This window comes from Nymphalis io, chromosome Z (assembly GCF_905147045.1).
Source record: "Nymphalis io chromosome Z, ilAglIoxx1.1, whole genome shotgun sequence".
Classification (NCBI taxonomy): Eukaryota; Metazoa; Arthropoda; class Insecta; order Lepidoptera; family Nymphalidae; genus Nymphalis; species Nymphalis io.
In genome coordinates, this window is record NC_065918.1 from 15,579,688 (window position 1) to 15,601,298 (window position 21,611).

A 21,611-nucleotide genomic window follows, 5' to 3' on the forward strand; every position below is an offset into this window, starting at 1 on the left:
TTATTTATACTGAGATAGAAGTGAAATAGAAATATTAGTAATGCGTCATTAAAATAGGAATTCCTAAAATCATTAGGAATTATAAGCCATATTATATTATAATCAACAATAAAAATAATGTATTTTTGTCTAGAAAAAAATTAACTATTTTTTTTATATCTATCGAGCCACATTGAAGCTTGCCTTGACGCTGAATCATTGACCTCAAAACCGAGGTTCGGTATCGACCAATGAGAGAACTCATATCATATAACATCATATTTCTTAAAAACAAATAAATTATGAACAGATTAAAAAAATTACGAACGATCACAGATAACCGTCGAGAAATATTTACCGCAACGTATCAGAAATTTCGTTTTAAAACAATATCAAAGTGTGAACGCACTCGTCTGTGTCGCATTTTTTCTTCGTCTCAGTCCACTGGCCATGTTCTTCCGAATACTTATTGTTTAACGCGTAAGTGTATCAAGTTAATTAAATTTTTACGATATTTTGTCACACCATATAATAATTAACCCAGTTTTATTAAATACGAGAGTTTTAGTTAGAAAACGTTTTTTTTTTTTTTATTTATTTTTTTATTTGTATATTGTATATGCAATGATCTAATTATATTTTGTGTGTGTTTGATTCTATATTGTGTTTGGTTTTCGTTGTTTAATTACTTATCCGTTGGCGAATTTTCTATATTTGAATTTTTATTTTTAGTGTGATTTATTAATACTATCATGAAAATTAAAAGAAAAACGTCGCTATGCATTTTGATAAAAGTTTTTTTTTTATAATTAATAATAACATTAATTACAATAAACTAATTAATTTTGCAAAATAAATTATAATTAAAAATAATTTACTTCATGAATATATTTTGCAACTTATAAATCATTATAATTTGTATATTGCACGATTCAGTCAGGTCTGCGATTGGTCTGTTAATTTCACATAATCTATTTTTGTTTTTATATAAATAGTTTATTACTTTTATTAAATCAAAACGCTATGCGAATGATTTGCTTTAAATAAGATGTTATTTACTTGAATGTTGACGTGAAAGAAATTAAGCAAAGTAAATGCACTTGCTCACTGATTTTGCGATATTGATAATTGCTTTATGCCTTAAATATTATTATCAATGATTATTTTTTAAATGAACTATTCAACAGATATGAATCCTAAATAATCATTTTGCATACACGTTGTCAGAGTACAGAGGGTATCCAACCCCCCTCCCTCCCACGCGGGTGGAAACTAATTTAAATGTAATACTATTCACACATATTGCAATTATCCAATAGATGAACTATTGGATATTGTTTATTTATAATTATATACTTGATTAGGAATAGAAAAGCAAATATTCATTTTGCGCTGTTACAATTAAGCGCGCGTAAATATTCTATATTAATGATAATGGCAAAATCAAAATGGCGAGATGGCCCAGTGGTAAGAACGCGTGAATCTTAACCGATGATCGTGGGTTCAAACCCGGGCAAGCACCACTGAATTTTCATGTGCTTAATTTGAGCTTGATTATAATTCATCTCGTGCTTTACTGTGAAGGAAAACATCGTGAGGAAACCTGCATGTGTCTACTTTCACTGAAATTCTGCCACATGTGTATTCTACCAACCCGCATTGGAGAAGCGTGGTGGAATAAGCTCCAAACTTTGTCCTCAAAAAGAGGAGAGGAGGCCATTAGCCCAGCAGTGGGACATTCACAGGCTGTTACGGTTACGGTTACGGTTGATGATATTTATATTATATTTCTTATGGTCTATTGTTTCTAGTATCAATCTTGTTCATATGCAATATGTTGTTTTAATCGAGGATTATGACGATTGGCAATTAGTATTTTATTGATGAAACATCGTTTATCATGATGGCATTAATTTTACAAATGAGAAAAATATTATATATTTACAATTAACCTCAAACTTGGGCTTAATGTAATTTTGATGCTACTATAAATTCCTACTAAATTTTTACTAGAAAATGCCATCACGCATTCTATGTTGATTAAATAGTCGGCTCCATGTGGCTGATGCCGAGATGGTCTCGCATCCGCACGAAGTAGCGAGGAGTCCGATGGGGAGTCCGAGATGCCACAAGAGCCCTTTATGGGACGCAGATGCGTATGAAGGAACGATCATTCGGCATCTCTGATCTGCGTCAAAGACGGCCATTATAAGATCACCCTATTCACCAATTCATAAGAAAGTTAAAATTACTTGATCTTTAGCTGTTGAGATGTTTTTCGCCCTAATACTTATTGATTGTATGTGGTTTAATTGCCAGATGAGCTTAGCAAAATAAGGTAATATTTGGAATTGTTGATGGTATATCACTTGACTGTGATAGGCTTAATGGTTAAGACAATGACGAATTGTTATTTTGCTTATTGTATCTGGCGTTTTTAAAACTTTTCTCCAATAATCTATACAAATAAAAAAAATTGAAGTGTCTGACTGTGATTTAATAATAACTGTCCCTTTTAAAGTTAATAATGCTATTTGCGAGATACCAAAACCAAATCAATCATTGCTTTAATTTTTTTTTTTTCTGTCTGTCAAAAAGTACAAATTGATGTAACTGAATTGTTATGTAGTATTTCATGGTGCCGTTTAGTCATTATTTCATCGAAATCGGTTGAGTTTATCAAAAGTTATAAAAACGTACGTATTTTTGTTGTTATAATGTATATTGTGAACATTAGCCCATTGATGTGTTGTGTTAAATACGTCAATTTCTGAATCGCAGTGTCCAGTTTTTCCTCAGTGGAGTGAACTTCTGCCATACATAATAGCATTCTGTCGTAATTCTGTTTTCTTTTGGTCTGAATTTTTTAGGTAATTTCATTTTAATTTCAATATTAAATTGATAATATTAAATACGTTGTAGCTTTAGGTTCCAATTATTGACTTCTGTTGTAATTTTGTCCATTAATCTTATGTAAGATTTTTGTTTTTAATTTTATAGATTATTAATTTTTACTTTAAAAAGCCAAGATGGCCTAGTGGTTAGAACGCGTGAATCTTAACTGATGATCGTGGGTTCAAACCGGGGCAAGCACTACTGAATTTTCAAGTGCTTAATTTGTTTTTATAATTCATCTCGTGCTTGACGGTGAAGGAAAACATCGTGAGGAAATCTGCATGTGTCTAATTTCATTGAAATTCTGCCACATGTGTTTTCTACCAAACCGCATTGGAGCAGCGTGGTGGAATAAGCTCCAAATCTTCTCCTCAAAAGGGACAGGAGGCTTTAGCCCAGCAGTGGGACTTTAACAGGCTGTTACTTAACTGTACTGTACTTTTTACTTTAAGGTTACCAATTCCCTAGTTTGTAGGGTCTACTACAGTTTGCATTCAATTGTTCATTCAGCGAAGATGCTTATTTTAAGCGCTTATTATAAGGGTATTATTAGCAGTTAATTCATTAAAAGCTTTTATTCTGGGAGTCATAACCGGGACCCGTACGCTGGATTATTAATGTACAAACTAAGTGCTAAGAGTTGTTTTCAAATGAAGGTAGTATTCCTGCATACGTATTCAATTATCATTAATTAGATAAATAATTTAAATAAACATAACAATTCGAGGCAGTCCTTAAAAGGATTAAAACGGTCAAATGTCACTGATTATGCAAAAATAATAAGCAGTAACGAACCTTAGTAATTCAGGGTGAATGCTTATAAGGTATTAAAACTTACTTTATCTGTTTACATATGATAAAAATGTTACCGTTACTCCGTCCCGTCACCAACGTCATCATCGTCTGCATTTTGATGATTTAAAACAATGACAAAACGACCTTTTTAAAATGTATGCTAATATGACAAGATTAAAAACCATTTCAGTATCATATACATTTAAATAAATTAAAGTAAAAATTGTTATTCAAATAGTCTGTTCTGTTATTATATGCCTGCCACAGATTAAACGCGTTACGCGTTTCCCCTTTTCTTTTTTCTATTTTTTTTTAAACGCTGGAAAAACGCATTACGCCTTTCCCCCATGGGAACAGTGGGGGGGGGGGTATGTGTTACTCGCAGGTGTCCAAGGCGCCGAGTGCGCCCCGAACATCGGAATACCCACTAAAAAAAAACCGGCGGTACCCTTTCCGTTTCCTTTACGAGGAGCGCCACGGGATCGCTTTCGCATGCTACCGTGACGCTCTGACGACGGATTAGGCCACCTGCTCAGGTTATAAAATGCACAATTTTGTAAGCAAAGATCATTTTATTTTATTTAGAAATTGATCCATTTTTAACATACGAATAAAAAAAGTTTACCAGTTCACCTATTGAAATCACATAAAGCTCAGAAATCACATATAATAATATGATTACAACTAAAAATTTCATATTTATTTATTAATACTGTAATTTGTGTAGTACTTCTATTTTGTAAACACTTGTACGTGTAATTTAGATTAAGCGAATGAGTTTTGACACTTCTTCTTCTTTCGTTCTTTTATATTTAAGTATAAGTTTTTGTCTATGGCCAAAATAGATAGCGCATAAAAATAAATGTTAACATAGTTTTTAGTACTTGGTGCTAGGGCTTTGTACTACTGGGTAGGTCCCACTCTCTCATTGGACATACCGCGAAACAGCAATACTTAGTATTATTCTGTCCACAAGGGACATAACACCTTAGTTCCCAAGGTTGGTGGCGTGTTAGCGATGTAGGGGGGGGGGGTGGTTAATATTACCTACAGAGCCGATGTCTGTGGGCGGTGGTGCCCATTTGGTATCTGATGGCCCGTTTGCCCGTCCGCCTATTTTTTCGTCCGCCGATTCAGTGATAGAGCACATTGCGAGCGAAGCGATTGTGACGCAATCTGTTACAGTGTGCCAAGTGCGAATTTTTTGACTTTGCGATAGCGTTGACCTTAACTGATATTTGCATGTACTAAGGATTACTGTCTCTAGACGGTTTTCATTCTCTATACGTCGAATTTTACGTCAACGATATCAAATGAGTAAAAAAACTCGCACTAGGCACACCGATCTTTTGTACAGCTATAGTGCACTTATGCGAACAAGCGAGACTGATTTGAAAAACGATACTTGGGTGTACATTCCTCATTTGAACGTAACTTTAAATAAGATATTGCTACAGGACGTTTGGAAATAAAAACAAACACATTAAACTACTACAACACTAGAATCAATTAATATAATATATACAACGAAGGCAAGAAATATTTCGAAGTTAAACTAAGTTAGCTATGATTCAGTAACAGCCTGTTAATGTCCCACTACTGGGCTAAGGTCTCCTCTCCCTTTTTGGGGAGAAGGTTTGGAGCTTATTCCACCACGCTGCTCCAATGCGGGTTGGTGGAATACACATGTGGCAGAATTTCGATGAAATTAGACACATGCAGGTTTCCTCACGATGTTTTCCTTCACCGAAAAGTACGAGATAAATTATAAACAGTAATTAAGCACATGAAAATTCAGAGGTGCTTGCCCGGGTTTGAACCCATGTTCATCGGTTAAGATTCACGCGTTCTTACCACTGGGCCATCTCGACTTTTATATATATATATTTAGCTATGATTAATAATTATAAATTCACTATTAGACGCGACACAAGACGATGATGACATTTGTTCATTTACAAGTATTCATTTCATTTTAGATGAAGTCTGTAAATGTCAACGTCGTTACGAAAATTAAATGTTTGAACTGACTCGACGTGATACCTCGTCATTGCGACTTTTAGTAAGGCAGTTCGAATGTACCGAAACACACCGCAATCTCCCGTGAAATGTCAAAATGTTATACGAGTGTTTCGAAAATACTCGCATTGAAATAGTATATCAACAACAACCGCCTTACAATTCTCGAAAATTCACGTGTGATTAATTGAGTTCTTAGAAAAAAAAAGCACTGATGTTTTCAATTTATTATTTTTCCTAATTGTTAAATATTTAATAACCCAAACATATGTCTCTGTCTACGGTACATTCAGCGTCATATATAAAGTTACAGAAAACATAACCAAATATACAGAAACATCTAAAGTGATCAATAACATTCATACAACCAAAGTCGTCAAATTATTTAAATCAATCATTAATTCAATCAAATATATCGGAGCGCGAACCTCGTCAGATACATAAATTCATTCAAACCGTCATTAAAGTAGTAACAATCAAAGCGCCAGTGCCATCAAGCATCTAAAGTATTTAAAAATATATATCGAAAAAATATTATGATTCCTTTTTTAAATTTTATAGGTCTCCACATTATGTATCAAAATCAAATATATAATTGTTTCGAATAAATTATTACAACCACTTTTAAATAGTTATTAATGAGACAATTTTTTTAAAAACATACATATGTTATAGATAAAACGGGAAAATGGGCCACCTGAGGGTAAGTGGTCACCATCTCCCATAGACATTGGCGCTTTAAGAAATACTAGCCATCCCTTACATCGCCAATGCGCCACTAACCATTGAAACTAAGATGTTATATTTCCTTGTGCCTGTAGTTACACTGGCTTACCTCACCCTTCGATCCGGAATCAAATAATACTGAGTATTGCTGCACTAAGTTTGACATTGTCACAGTTTTAGTATAGATATGCCATATTCTGTAATTTAAACTAAATGAATCGAAAAGTGGACGTTTTATCATTAATTAAATGACTATGAGAAATGGGTTATAGTATAATAATCCCACGTGTGACGTGTTTATCGCGTCCTTATCGTACACGAATTTAGACAGCAAAAATTTTAATTGTATCTATTTTGTGGCTTGTTAGCCTATGTCTTGTGTTATTCCTGCTCAACGAGGTTTTTTTTTTATAGAATAGGAAGGTGGACGAGCATATGGGCCACCTGATGGTAAGTGGTCACCAAACGCCCTTAGACATTGGCTTTGTAAGAAATGTCAACCATCGCTTATAGCCAACGCGCCACCAACCTTGGGAACTAAGATTTTATGTCCCTTGTGCCTGTAATTACACTGGCTCACTCACCCTTCAAACCGGAACACAACAATATCAAGTATTGCTGTTGATTTATTAATGAGACAATTTTATTGTATTATATTGAGGTATACAATATAATACAATAAAATTAAAAAAGTACAGTTATTTCAAAACAGGTTATAGTTTTATCATGAGTTAGTAATTTTATAGCATAAAGAACATATGCTTTGTATTTAAATAATTAAATTATTTTAAAGGCATAATTTATTCATTAAAACATTAGTTTCGAAATTCCTATATTTTTTTAAATTTTAATATTCACTACGTCATTAAATTGATATATTACAAAATACTCAATATGCCAATATGCATCCGTTTGTTTATATAAATGATATGTGGCTAAATATTTGTTGTTGAACTTCATATTTAGAGTCATCAGTATGTTTATTTTAATATACAAACAGAGATGTTTATTTGCGAGATAAATGAATACAGTGAGAATTATATAAACGCGCATATGTGATGTCGAATGGATGCTACTGCGGCTTCCGGTGTACTACTAATGCAAAAAACGATTTCGTTTTCGAATGCGATATCAAATATCTTTATTTGAATATTGAACCACTTAACATTATTATTGATAAACATAAGCTTATCACCGGTTTTGAAAAGCAATCAGTATAATTTTTTTTATCAACAAATCGACTAATAAAATTTACATATACGCATGGTCTCCTTAACCTATTTTTATGAAGATAAATTTAGTTTACACACGACAATTTAACGGTTTTACTATATAGATAACGATAACGAAATAGAAACAAAAAGCTTGTTTAAATTATCCGATTCAATTACCAAATTACCATCTGTTTTTTTTTAACAACGCTCGATACGATCACGATATTTATGGCTTTTTTTAATTCATTAATTTTAGTTTTTAACGTCTTATTTCCGTCAAACTTTGATCACGTGACATACCAAACTATACATACATATGACATACTTATGTTAAGTCTATATATTTTCGTGTTTTCTACAAACGATATCGATTTAATAATGTACTATCGTGTAATGTTGTCTAGGTCGTGATTAGTCCTAAATTTGGTCCTTTTTTTGTGAGAAAATTTTAGTATATAATTTATAAGTTATATATGATATACTTTTATTTACAAAACAATAGCATCTGTTCTATAATATATATATATATATATATATATATTGGAAAATATGGAAATAATAAAACGATGTATTAGTTTTTTAGTGTAGAATCTTAGTTTTTTCTTTTACAATAAATAAGAAAGTTTTTCTCGAAAACGTTATTGATTTAGTGAAACGGGCTTCGTGGTAAGTTATAAATATATACCTATTATTTACATTATCCGACCCGACCTCACTCACTCTAAAATATATGACGTACGATATTGTCGTAAACTGTAAATAATGAAAGACGAAAAACGAAACAGTGTGGTTCGTTATTATATAAAGTACGGGTTGTGTAAATATACCATATATTGATATGTAAATATGTGTTACAAAAGTAGACGAAAATATGAGCATAATTTTTTTAACTTTCACTCCGTTTCGTGTTTGTTTCGGTCTAAAACATATCTAGCCTTTAATTATCATAATTTAAATTGGAAATTAAACTAAACTTAAGTTTAATTTGAAATATAACTGGCGGTACAGTACCGCCTCCACACTGATGTATCAAAGCCTCTGATTAGACAGTAATGTGTCCTTATAATTAATTAATCAAGCTTGTTATATTAAAATTTATCTTTTAAAAAATAAAGTGATTCGATTAATTTTATTTAAACGAAATCAAATATTTACATGAGTATCAAGAAGAAGTCATCGAATAAATCAAAACATTTTTAATAGTACGTGCATTTTAAATATGTTTCTAATAAAATATTTTATTTTATTTAAAACGATGCATCGTTAAATTGTACATGATTATGAATAAATTTGTCGTTTCATCAATTATATAGTGATACGTATGAATAATTTCTCCTCACTTTCCTTACAATCCGGATTCTATAATTTAGTATATTTTGTACAAATACTTTCCTATATGTGTGTTGGGTAATAAAAATTATACTTGTTTTATTTAATTATATAATATAATAATATTAAATTCCAAAATATTTTTGATGATTTTTGAATGCGTATTATTTATTCATGTAAGTTGTTTCATAACATATTTTGAGTCAAAAATGTCGTATGTCATTTTCCGACTCGTAAACTGTATATATGTAAAAATGAATATTTGTTCTCTGAACAAAGCTTTAGACTTTAGCTTTTTCTATGTCCATGATAAATAAAATTTATAATATTTCCGAAGTGGAAGAGAATGAGGTATTTTATCTTGATATTAATTAATCAATTTTATTATCTATCACAACGAGAACTTTTTATTGTTTTCAAAGATACAATTTGTAATTTGGTTAATAAATTAATTAAATCGTGAGGAAGCCTTAATGCGTTGTGTAAAATTCTACCATATGCGAAGTAAGTCTGTCTGTCTATCGGTTACGCCTTCGAGGCTACAACATAACTCACCCAATTTTAATCATATTTGCTACATAACATAAACGCGGGTTTTACTGCTAAAAAAATTAGTAAATAATATAAAAATAAACGCCATTTTGAAGTACTCAGCTCATATATCACAGGATCCACTTTTAATAGTACGCTTGTTACTTCGAACTAGTTTAATAACAGTAGCTAAATGTTGTTCAATTTAACGGGAGCTCGCCTTTTAAGGAACCGTAAAATCGCCAAGCAACAATTAGCCACTTCATTTAATTGAGATGTAATTATCTCGACGCGAGAACGAATTTACTATCATATCGACGATTTCGCTAAACGGACTGCTCGCTCTGACGATACACATAAAACGGTATGTCTATATTTGAATTGGAAATCGTCGGGTGTGGGTTTCTGTTATTTAACGAATACATAATTTTATATCTCGTATCTCTTTAATGACTTTGTGGTAACAAAATAAATGTCGTCGCCGTTTTCCTAGCTTCGTTCGACACGGACGACCTTCGATCAAACTTGGAGTAACGCCTACGTTCGACGGTCCACGATTATTATTTATATACTTGCCGCTCTACTTGAGTATTATTTACCTCCTTGTCACCGTATTTACATACATCTACGGTGTAATTGTAGGACACGTTGATAATAATTGGTATTGCTGCGCGCGCGCATGCCGCCGTGAGTCATCGTCGAGCGTTTTGCGCACAATGCCGTCCGAACAGTCCAGTCGCGTCGCGGCATACTTAGAGGACATACATATTACTTAAGTCACGCTTTTGCAGTAACGAGAATCGTTGTTTGCGAAACATTGTCGATAGTTCGTTCGTGAATTAAAAAAAATATTGTGGCGCGCTTTTGTGTACTACCGAGAAAATGACAGCGGTAAAAAAGGCCTTGGCGATGCGGCAGTTGGATTCGATGTTCGGAACTATGACCTTAGAGGGAGAGGGACGTCACTCCCCTTTAGTCAGCTCCACTATCGAACACGATCCACATTGCGACGTCCACGGTCGTTGTAGTACACCTTACAGATCATCCTTATACCTGCACAGCAGGGAATCAACGCCTGGTTATCATAGGGAGTCTATTTCACCGACGAATGGACTCATCATAAGGTCTGTAAATTTAAAATACAAGTGTTATTCAATTTTGTTATCAAACTATTTAAGTTTTTAAAAATTAATGTGATGTGACAGGCGTAGGGGTTCCCTGGGTATACCGTCATCGCCTGTGCGAGAGATCGAGCATCCCTCGACATTCCCGAGCATTCTCCGACGAGACCGATATAGTCCCTCTCAGACGCCTCCCCGTAGAGATACACCGAGTCCAACGCACAAGTACAACTCGAAGAGACATTCTATGGGTTCATTCCCGAACCTGTCCCGTAGCAATGTAGTGAATTACAACAGACGGGATTCGATCAACAGCACAGGCGTAAGAGATATGAAGAGAGATTACGTCGGGTCAATGAACTCGCTGTCGAGGAAGAGTTCTATTGATACGAAGAAATCCTCCACCGATTCCTTGGATACTTGGCACACAAATTGGGACTACGATCGGCACAATTCCATATCGTCGTTGGCGCATGACGACAGGCTCTCTTGCGGACATAATAAGGTAACTGTGTTGGACAGCGACCCACTGTTTATCTGTCATTCGTAACAGCATCTCTTTCATGATCTCCTAATATGTAAATAATGATTACATATTTGTTCGCGTATCGATGGAATAATGCAATATGTAAGCATCCGAAGCATGAGATCACGTCTCCGTTTATATGAATATTAATATTATTTAGTCATATGTCACACTTTTTTTGCCTCTATGACAATAAACCGTTGAAACGGCGGAGGTGCGTTTTGAAGGTTTCTTCAATAAATGGATATTGAGTATTGTTTTAAAGTTCGCGTACACTACAAGTTATAATTAAAACAAGCCACATGCTGGTTTGTGGATAATTATTGTACTCGATTAGTTTTAGAACCGTTGTAATGATCTGGCTGTTCTTCGCCGTTATTCAGTTAATGAGCGTTACGATTAAAACTTACGTATCAATGTTTTTGTTAAGATGGTCTGTTTGCACGCGGTTACTATTATACGCAATTATTTCTTGTTATATTATTAGTTAAAAATGGAAAGTAGTAAGGAATACATTTTGAAATAGTTAAAATTGTAAAGGTTATTGAACTCGATCGTTTATAATGGAATTTATTGTTTTCATTGACTAAATAATATCGAAAAATAATAACAGTTGTCGCTATCTTTAGATGTGAATTATTAGATTTTGTCTAGGAAGTTAATTTATTTATCATTGACATTTCATAAATCTCTATATTAAAGTGTTGGTATATGTATACAAAATATATTAGCTCCGCGCCGGTTGACCCGCGTTAAACGTTCCTGCTCCGCCCTCGTGGGTCGTATCGTGATTCATGATGTTATATCGTCAATAAAGTTTTACAATAAATAAGCTTACAGTTAAAAATATGTTTTTAATTCGTACTGATTGAACTTGAGATTAGCGCGTTCATACAAACTCTTCAACTTTTATAATAACAGTATTAATATAAACTTTTATATCTATAAAAATATTTTATACCCATAAAGTAGCTAGTAGTCCTGAGATAAAAATCGAAATGGAATGTCTCGACTAGGCCACTCTACAAGGCACCGAGTCTTGACTCGAATACCATACATGGTTACGTCGCTAGCACGCTAAATCATGACAATATTTACATCTCAACCGTTTCGTCATATAACATCGTACTCTTTAAAGAAAATAATTAAACGATCCCAAAAAAGGTGACACAATATTTTTTTATACATAAATTTAATATGGATATACCGGTTTCGATACTCTGTGTTTTCGGAGGTCGTGTTTGAGTTTTAATAAAGTTTCGATGGTAATACGTAATGACACAAGTTGAAGAATATTTATATATAAGATTAAAACATAAAAGAATGTTTTAATCGTTGTATTATAATATTTATGAAGCATATTTTCGTGATTTCAATTTTATCTATTTATTAACAAATATAATGCCGAGCCTTTACTTATAAACGTCGGTGATTAGTTAAACAATACTGTTTTCTTTTTTCTAATGTAAAATAAATGATGACAGAAAGAGAGAAATCAATGTTTTACTGAACAGTTGCTATGCAACGTTTATTAATAAGCCCGTATAATTTTATGTAATAAATTATAATATATCATTTTGAAAGATATAAAAGGCGATCACTTTTGGTGTAACCATTTGGTATATTTATTTTTTAAGATCAACGTACCTTATGAAATGAAAAATATTTAGAAATCATACGGGTCTCATCGAGTATTTATTAAGTATTAAGAGGAGAATAAAAAATATATAGATATTTCAATTCCCTCCCTGTGAGATTCTACCAATATGAGCGTGAGTTCGCGTCTCGCTGGATATTTACTTTTTACATGTTAAAACGCATCATCGGCTTTTCAGCGCATTTACGAATCAGTAGCGTTATACACATAAAGTGAATGTATGCAAATAAAGGGTGAGGAAACAAAGTGAAATCCACGGACATTACGTATGTATGCATAGTGTGTGAGTTACATCCAATCATGAAATCGGTCCAAGCGATTTATTGTAACATTGTATTTAATTTTGTATTACAGTATTGTTTAATTAAAACGAAAGCAAGGTAACTTACGAGGATATTATTTTATTTTAATAACATCGGATTAAATAGTTTTGTTGTTTTGTTTAAAATAAGCTTAAAGAATTAAGTTTTTTTTAATCAATTGCATAAAAGAATGTTAATATTTATTAATTCGCTTAGTAAGCCAATTTTGAGTATTTTAATGTATTCTATCATTTATTCAAAACGACATCATATTTCTCATTTAAAAATCGTTCATATGATCTATTCATATTTAACATATAAAAACCAGCTGCAAAATGAAATATACTTTTATTACAAAATAAAAAAAAAATCAGTAAGTGCATCTGAAAACTTAATAATTATTTATTAAGGGCAGTGTATAACATTGTTGTTATTTAATTTTCAAACACCTTAAATTACCTTTACAACTTACTTCTGCAATGTAGATCCTACCGAGAAAAAACTATCAAGAAAAATCAATATTTATTCGTAATAAACATGTATATTTTATTTTGATAATTACGTCTTTCAATTTTAAAGTTTGTTTAACATTTTGTTTATATAATTATTTTATATTTGACCTTAATTTAATAATTGACCTTACAAAGTTACATTCTTACATATAATCTAATTACGTAAAGTTTGTAAAGTGAACATAATTGTTCTCGGGGCACTCGTTACGGAGCTTTTTTAAATAAATTAGTAACTTATACAGTATCAATAAAATATGTATTACGCTGTCAAAGAAAGAAAAATACAGTTGTGAAATAATTGGCAATTTCTTAGTTTGTGTATTTTGCAATTCTCCAAAACATCACGAACAAATACACACCGTCCTATCAATTTTTCTTAACTTACACGCGTCGCCAGCACTCAAGTTTCTAATTTTCTTTTGATAGACACGCATATTTAGAATCGTTGAAGTTTTGTTTAGAGAAAACTACTATTATGTAACTTTTAATGTATTTTTTAAACTGTTTATCGAGGTTAAACTTAACGCATATTAATAGAAGCATCGTGACGTAATTATTGAAGCGATAAACGAACCGAAAAGCGTTAGTCACAAGTTTATATAAGTCAAATTGATAAATTTCAAACAGTACAAGATTAAATTCAGTCATAATTGCGAGCTCACACGGTTCAATTTTAATTGACCAAAATATGTAGCACATTTTTTTAAAACTGAATATCGAATTTTCATTGAATCGAATTTTGCAGCATCAAATTGATCCTGATTGTAAAACTGTTTCGAATAATCGACTCGTGTGAATGCGGTATAAGTCAACAATTTGACCTGAGACTGACTCCAATTTAATCAATAGGATGTAATTGATCGAAAATTCCAGACGACATTCTCAAGTGATTCATTTAAATTAAAACTGATGCAACTCAAAGTGCACAAACATTTCTGCAATAATATTTTTAATAGCTATATTTACAACTTTGTCGTCCTTGAGAATAAATCATTCTTTTCAAGATGACCTTATATACATAAATAGTAGTTGTTATCAATCTGATTCTTGCATGCCGTGCGTAAATTAATTGTTGTTTTTTATTATTAATAGGCTCGGTTAAAGTCAAACCGTTCCGACGTAAATCGAACTTCAATGTTTATGTTAATTATAAAAAGTGCACCTTATTTTACAATGTCATAGTTCGGTTTTAGCAGAATGCATAATGCCTTAAGCATTAATGAAATAACATTTCATATAATGACCTAAATGTCTAATATCAACTCAAATGTGCAACTCTGTCGAAACGGATGAATCTAAAACTCGAACTTAATGTAATAAATAGATAACATATAACATATATCGAGAAAGTTCCATGTCTTATTTATAATTTTAGTAACATGATAATTTTTAAAAATGATTGACCGATGTTCGCGTTCATAGAAAAAATAATTAGTATTTATATAAGTAATATTTAATTATATGTTTAAGCTATTTTAAACGTGTAACGTAATAATGCGTCTCTTTAAAAAGATAATATAATCCTAGAGAAAGTGAACTTCTTGGACACTGACTAACCAAACGCAATGACATAGTAAAACGTTTTCACTTTGACCTCTGACTGTATTGTCATTTAATTAAATCTCTTGTTCTAATTTTCTAGTACAAATGCGTAAAACTCATAAACGTAGCTTTCTTTATTATCATCCGACGCATAATAAAGATTCCTGTATGGCTCAAGTAGATATTTAAGCTGTATAATTTGTCATCTCATCAAAATTAACATATATACATACAATCATACATACGTATCGTTTGTGAAAAATGATTTATCTTTCGATATTCGCGTGCAACTGCGTCAATATTTACAACAAATTCTGTACATGGGGTTTTTCAAAACGTGACTCATGTATGAAGTCATATTGTCTCTGTTATGGAGCGTTTATTCACGTAATATAATCGATGAGGCTCGAAAATGTGATTCTATTTTCGAAATGCATTATATATTTACCATTCCAACAGTCGTTACCAGTGTTTAACTTTTTTTTTAATAAATGCCATCTAAATATCTATGTCATCCATTTGGTTTAGTTAATGTGAAAAAAAAGTAATTCCAATTATAATAAAGGTATGACATACATAGATATAATAAAACTTTATCAAAGCTATATTTGTTAGTAATTATTTATAATTTTTCATTAATATAATACATACACTCTTACCACGAAATGAAAAACTATGGCACATTACTTCTTTACGTATTAATTAATATTTTCATTTTACTCATGTGAAATATTATGCTTATTTACTCATTTATTATGTAAATATAGACAACTGATAGCGGCATCTTTAGAATGTTAGATGTATCTTCATATGGAATGTACTAGTTATAAACACAGAACAAACATATATTCAATTAAATCTCTAATCTATAAATATTATATACCGATTTTGTTAAACAAATTCGCGATAACGATCGTATTAGTTTGTTATTGGCGTGAGTATTAAGTGTCTTTTATTTACGACATACATCATTTATATAATATATAAATATAATTTTCTATATGCAATAATGAAGATTTATATTTATATATATCATATTATTGAGTCAAATACATACCATGTTTGATGATGTGTGAAATGTTCCGTTTTAAATGTTATAATGTCTATATATGTTCGTTCAGAGGGATGTATGTGTAAACTTTAGAAGTTCATACATTGTGTCGCAGTGCATGTGAAACTGAAGTACCAATTTCATGTTACACTTGGAAACTTTGCCCCATATTGAAGTAAACTGTGATTATATAATTATATAAAATCTTATATTCTTTATAAAGATTATATGATTTCGCTCTTCTTAAGTCTTCATTTGAATTGTTACGTTCATTGTAATCTGAGGGTATTATAAACATATTAATAAACGTTTCATAAGAGTATACAAGATGAGAGCGAATTATGGATGTAGTCGAGTCCACGTTCCACATAGCCAAAGAAAGAGATAGAATGAAGAGGATCTTACTAAGGATAGAGAAGAATTGATGAATCAGGGCAAGCAGTTAGTAACAAATTCATAACAGAAATTGCTTCCTCGATTTTCTTGGTTTTACGGTTAAATTCTGGACTAAAAGTCGAGGTATACAATCATTACGTATTATTCTAATACCAAGACCATCTTCGTATTAGTGTTAATGAGGCCGTTTAATTAAAGTGATGATTTGTTGTTATAATATTAACGGAATGTGATATTATATTAATAATTATTAACCCAATGGTGATTTATGCCTATTTTTTAAATAATTATTTTTCGGAATTATTGCGTAATATGCAGGTCAGTAAATGTTGGTGGCTGGCAGTAAATGAGTAGTTATTGTTATTCGAAATTAATTCCATAGAAGTCGCTATACGTGCTAATTATTCATTCATTTTCTCGTGTAGGATGATTTAAGATGATAAGTTTCTTGTGTTATAATGTTGTTTATGTTATGATCTGTATATGGTTCAACCTTGGGTTCCATTACAAATAAGGCGGCTAATTAATTGTTTCAAGTTTTCCAGTACAATATGCTGTCGCGTAGGCGCATCATGCGCGTTACGTTTTTTTTTTTTAAATTATGATTTATAGCTTTTGTCTCGGTGATCTGTTAAACAATTTGTTTCAATTATTTATCAACGTATATTAAAATATAATTGAAGTCTGTTTCTAGTTTATGTTTTGAATGTATTTATTTATTTAATCACTAGCTGACCCGTGTCTAATTCGTTAAACGGTAAACATTTTTACTTGTGCTGAAATTATGATTGTGGTTCGGTTAGTACTGAGTGCTATGATTTATTTCCTGTCTGCCAAAAGTCGCGTTGGCCGAACATTAATAAAATTCTTTTCATTTTACGGGTTAATATATAGTCTATGACATTCACAAACATTGTGGCTTTCTATGGGCTAAATAATCGTTTCAGTAGATCCATAGAACCTCACAAACTTTACCTCTTTATAATATTAGTATAAATATATCTGCATTGCAGACGAATCAAAGAAAATTATTGTCGTAAAATTATATGTGAATAGATAAAAAATTATGTTTTTATATTATTAAATATGAAAATCATATAATATATTACACCTATTTGATATCACGTCAGACAATTACCGCGTAGTAGATGTAGTAGTGTCGCGATTTGTCGTAAACCTCATTCATTCGCACATTGATTTTGGCTTTAATGTGTTAGTCGTATCTTTATGCAATAACACATTGAATTACAGTATCAAAATAAGGCGAATAAGATAATTTTAGGATATTTTGTGAAGATACACACTAACCAATTAGAACATTTCACACACACACATATATATATATATCGTTGACAAGAAAAATCTTTATCCATTTTTAAGCATATTTATCGCACGTGAGGGAGTGCGTAGAAAGCCTAAACTTTAACAAATGTGTAAATAAATACTCTATTTTAAATAAAATGAATTATTCATGGTGAACGTTCATCCTGCCAAAATCAAATGCACTTCAATTTATTTGTTTTTTTTTTTAAATATGTATGGAAGAAGAAGTATTAGTTAAGTATGGAAAAATAAATATAATCGTAAATAATATATCTTACTGTTGGTAGGGCTTTGTGCAACCTCGTCTGAGTAGGTACCACCCACTCAGATATTCTACCGCAAAACAGCTATACGTGGTATTGTTGTGTTCCGGTTTGAAGAGTGAGTGAGCCAGTGTGATTACAGTCACAAGGGACATAACATCTTAGTTCTCAAGATCGGTGGTGCATTGGTGATGTAAGCGATGGTTGACATTTCTTACAATGCCAATGTCTAAGGACGTTGGTGACCACTTACCATCAGGTGGCCCATATGCTCGTCCGCCTTCCTATTTTATATAAAAAAACAATCGTATACTTCTGACACACACTATTTATATTCTTTACTACCTCGTTGGTCTAGTGGCCAGATGTACGACTGCGGACCCGGTGGTCCTGGGTTCAAATCCCAGGGCGGTCAGTAAAAAAGTTATTGAGTTTTTCTGCAGAAAATTATCAACAGCCCGGAGTCTGAAGTTCGAAGTGTGTACTGTGCCTCGGAAAGCACGTAAAGCCGTTGGTTCTGCGCCTTATCTCTTTCCGGTCGTGTCGTATTTCGGTCCCATCGGATTATGAGATTTAAGGAATAGAGATCACATGTATAGCGCATATGCGCACACACTTGTGTACTATAGTATGTCCTGCGCAGTTGCCTAATCTCTCCTGAGATCGGCCGCCGTGGCCGAAATCGGTCTGGAAGACTATTATATATTCTATCGTTGGTGTATTTTGTACAATTTTATATTACGTTATTAATTTCATATAAATATATTTGATACGTGTATATATATGCATAGTTATGCGTAAAAAAGGAGACAGTAGTACTCGAATTCTCTGTAGAATCGACATAAAAATGGCTTCGTTTTTAAAGTCTATTTGATTAAATAATTTAGATTATAATTTTTATAATTATGTATTAAATTTGTAATATTATTCAAGATTTATTTCCCAAATTGTCTTATGTAACAGTTACATTTATTATGTTATAAAATAGTTAATCTGAACGTAAGAAGGAGCGAAAGTTACTCGACCACGTGACGAATTATAAGATATTTCGAAAACCTATAATTTGAAACGTTTCGTGCGGGTATTATCAATCGATTGCCTTCTCGCAATATTATTACTTATAATATTGTTACGAAATTAAAAACGTTAAGAGTCACATACGATTTATAGCGACAAAGCGAAAAATAATCTTCAACTTTAATAGTATGAAACATAGTGGATTTTCGTTGCGTTTTTTCGTTTGTTCGTTTACATGTTCTTAATTATTTTATGAATTTTATTTTTACAAATAATTAGGGTAAGCAAATTACAATGAGATTGCTCGGACTGGGTCGTATTATTTGTGTTATATTTGTTGAATATAAAATTACTTAATATAACTTAAATTTCGCACTTACTAAATCGAGATATATGTACATATGTCTTTTCGCATATTGACGATATTATTTCAATTAAAAATATAATTAGAACTTTATGTAAAAAACCCACTTAACCTTACCGCACATTATCATTGTTAATAAAGCTAAAAAAGGCAATCGTATTGTTTTTTGCTAGAACATACAAAAGCTTAATGATAATAAAATTTGAGATTCATGTTTCACATAACGTGAAAGTAATGGTCTGCATTAATAGATATCTTATATTAATTATATACACTGTAGCAATATTTGTAAGCAATAAATATTCAGGTTTAACGACATTAACAAAGAGATATTTGCGCGCGCGCCTCCGACGAGCACTGTTTGAGCGTGTTGACCGAGGGGCTACCCCTTTCACTTGTATTCGCGTTCAACGGATCGAGCGGAACGCGTGCGCCTTTCTCTATGTTCCTATCTCTGTCTAATTCACGGTGAACGATGCTGAGCATCAGTGGTGGGTTTGTGCGGGCCGTCCGCCATCCGCGACAACAGTAGCGCAGTTTCGTCGGCAACATCCGCACGGAACCGAACTCGTCGCGCGCGGATGGTTTATCGTATTCCGCCATGAAGTCGAAACCGGCACATTACGTTGACGCGCCGTTCAGGCCATGGCCTCCGCTTTCCCGTCAGGTGCAACCGAACTTTTACTTTCGTCCGCCGGACCCTGCGGATGCAAGAAATTTCAAAACATCCTCCTCAAAGTCCACTTATTCCGATTTCTCTGGAATGAGCGCGTACAGTAATAAGTCTCGGGACTACTATTTCCTATCGCCCAGCTACAGATCGGCGGGTGCGCCGACACCGAGCAATCACGCGGATCTTTATCTCAACAGAGAGAGACAGCGACAGATCAGGAACCCGAACGCCTCATCTCCCGCTTGCCCTTGCAGTCGGTCTCGTTCCCTCGAGGACGTCCGCACCGAGGTGGTCACCGAGTGGGAGGACGACGATGAAAACGGCAACCGCATAGTTGCTCCCGCGACTAAATTCAATCGCACAGCATACAAAACAAACACTGCATTCGAGAAACAGAATTTTCTTACGCGACATTCCATGGAAAATCTAATCGACAGATCTCCACAAGTGCCGCAACCCAAACGCATCAGTGCCTTTCAGGTAATTGAACAACTTTCTACAGAGACAGCGGTCTCATTGTGAGGTGATTTATTTAAACAACTACATTTCATTCTATATATTAACAAGATATCGTAGTTCTCGGTTAATTTGTTTGATTACTATGCACATTTGCTAGTTAAAAATGTATTTATGCGTACTTTCTAAGCTATGGTTATCTACTTTGCATGAAGCGAACTGATGATTTTCCAGGCGAAGTTCTGGAGTGCATGCGATCTGTGTTTAGTTCTGCTTATTAGTTGCATCGTGTTAGGAACAAGGAGGAAGCGATGGCCTGTCAAGCGCCGTTCAGCTCCGTTGAACCGCATCGGACCTTCCTGCGCGTACGTTGTAACGGAATATATTATGTTAATATTTGTGTGATATTTGTTATCTAAAAAGTAAACAGCGGCATATATTTGAAATGCCAAAATATCATTCGAAATTCAATATCGGACTGTTAATTAACTGATAGACATTACAAACTATCACACCTAAATAATATTATAATTGAACCAAATACATGCTATTTCAGGTTTCCAGGTGATTCGGACGATATATTTTTTTGTACTGTTGCCTAATGCGTATTGCGTTGCGAGTGTGAATTCTATTGTGTATTCGGACCACTTGAACAAGTTTTAGTAATCGTGCTATTATTATGTAACACATAATTATTGTCTATATTCGTGTTTCGTGTGTAATAACTTTTACTTCTACATTTGAAATTTAATTTTTTTATGCATTGCGATTTATAATTTATTCGATCTTATTTAATACAATCTATATACAAACTACTTGTATATTTAATCTGTTTGTTTTCAAAAATAATAGAGTTTAAAGTTTTTTGTAATGAATAAGAGAATCTAATTTAAATTTTACAAAGAGATTTAATATAAACG

The 21,611-nt window shown here is 32.6% G+C and overlaps 1 protein-coding gene across 3 annotated transcripts in view; it reads left to right on the top strand.

The window, feature by feature from the left end:
- LOC126780470 (WD repeat-containing protein 47) overlaps positions 1–21,611 on the top strand; it is a 49,654-nt gene that overhangs the window by 4,075 nt on the left and 23,968 nt on the right. Inside the window, exons 1-2 of one of the 3 annotated variants that reach the window (XM_050504976.1) lie at positions 10,084–10,612; positions 10,694–11,114. The exons of 1 other annotated variant lie outside the window; for it this stretch is intronic. In XM_050504976.1, the coding sequence (XP_050360933.1) occupies positions 10,371–10,612; positions 10,694–11,114 (663 nt within the window). In that variant the 5' untranslated portion in view covers positions 10,084–10,370. Of the gene's footprint in view, positions 1–10,083; positions 10,613–10,693; positions 11,115–20,110; positions 20,716–21,611 lie in introns of those variants that run through there. One more of the 3 variants, XM_050504977.1, reaches the window with a different exon arrangement.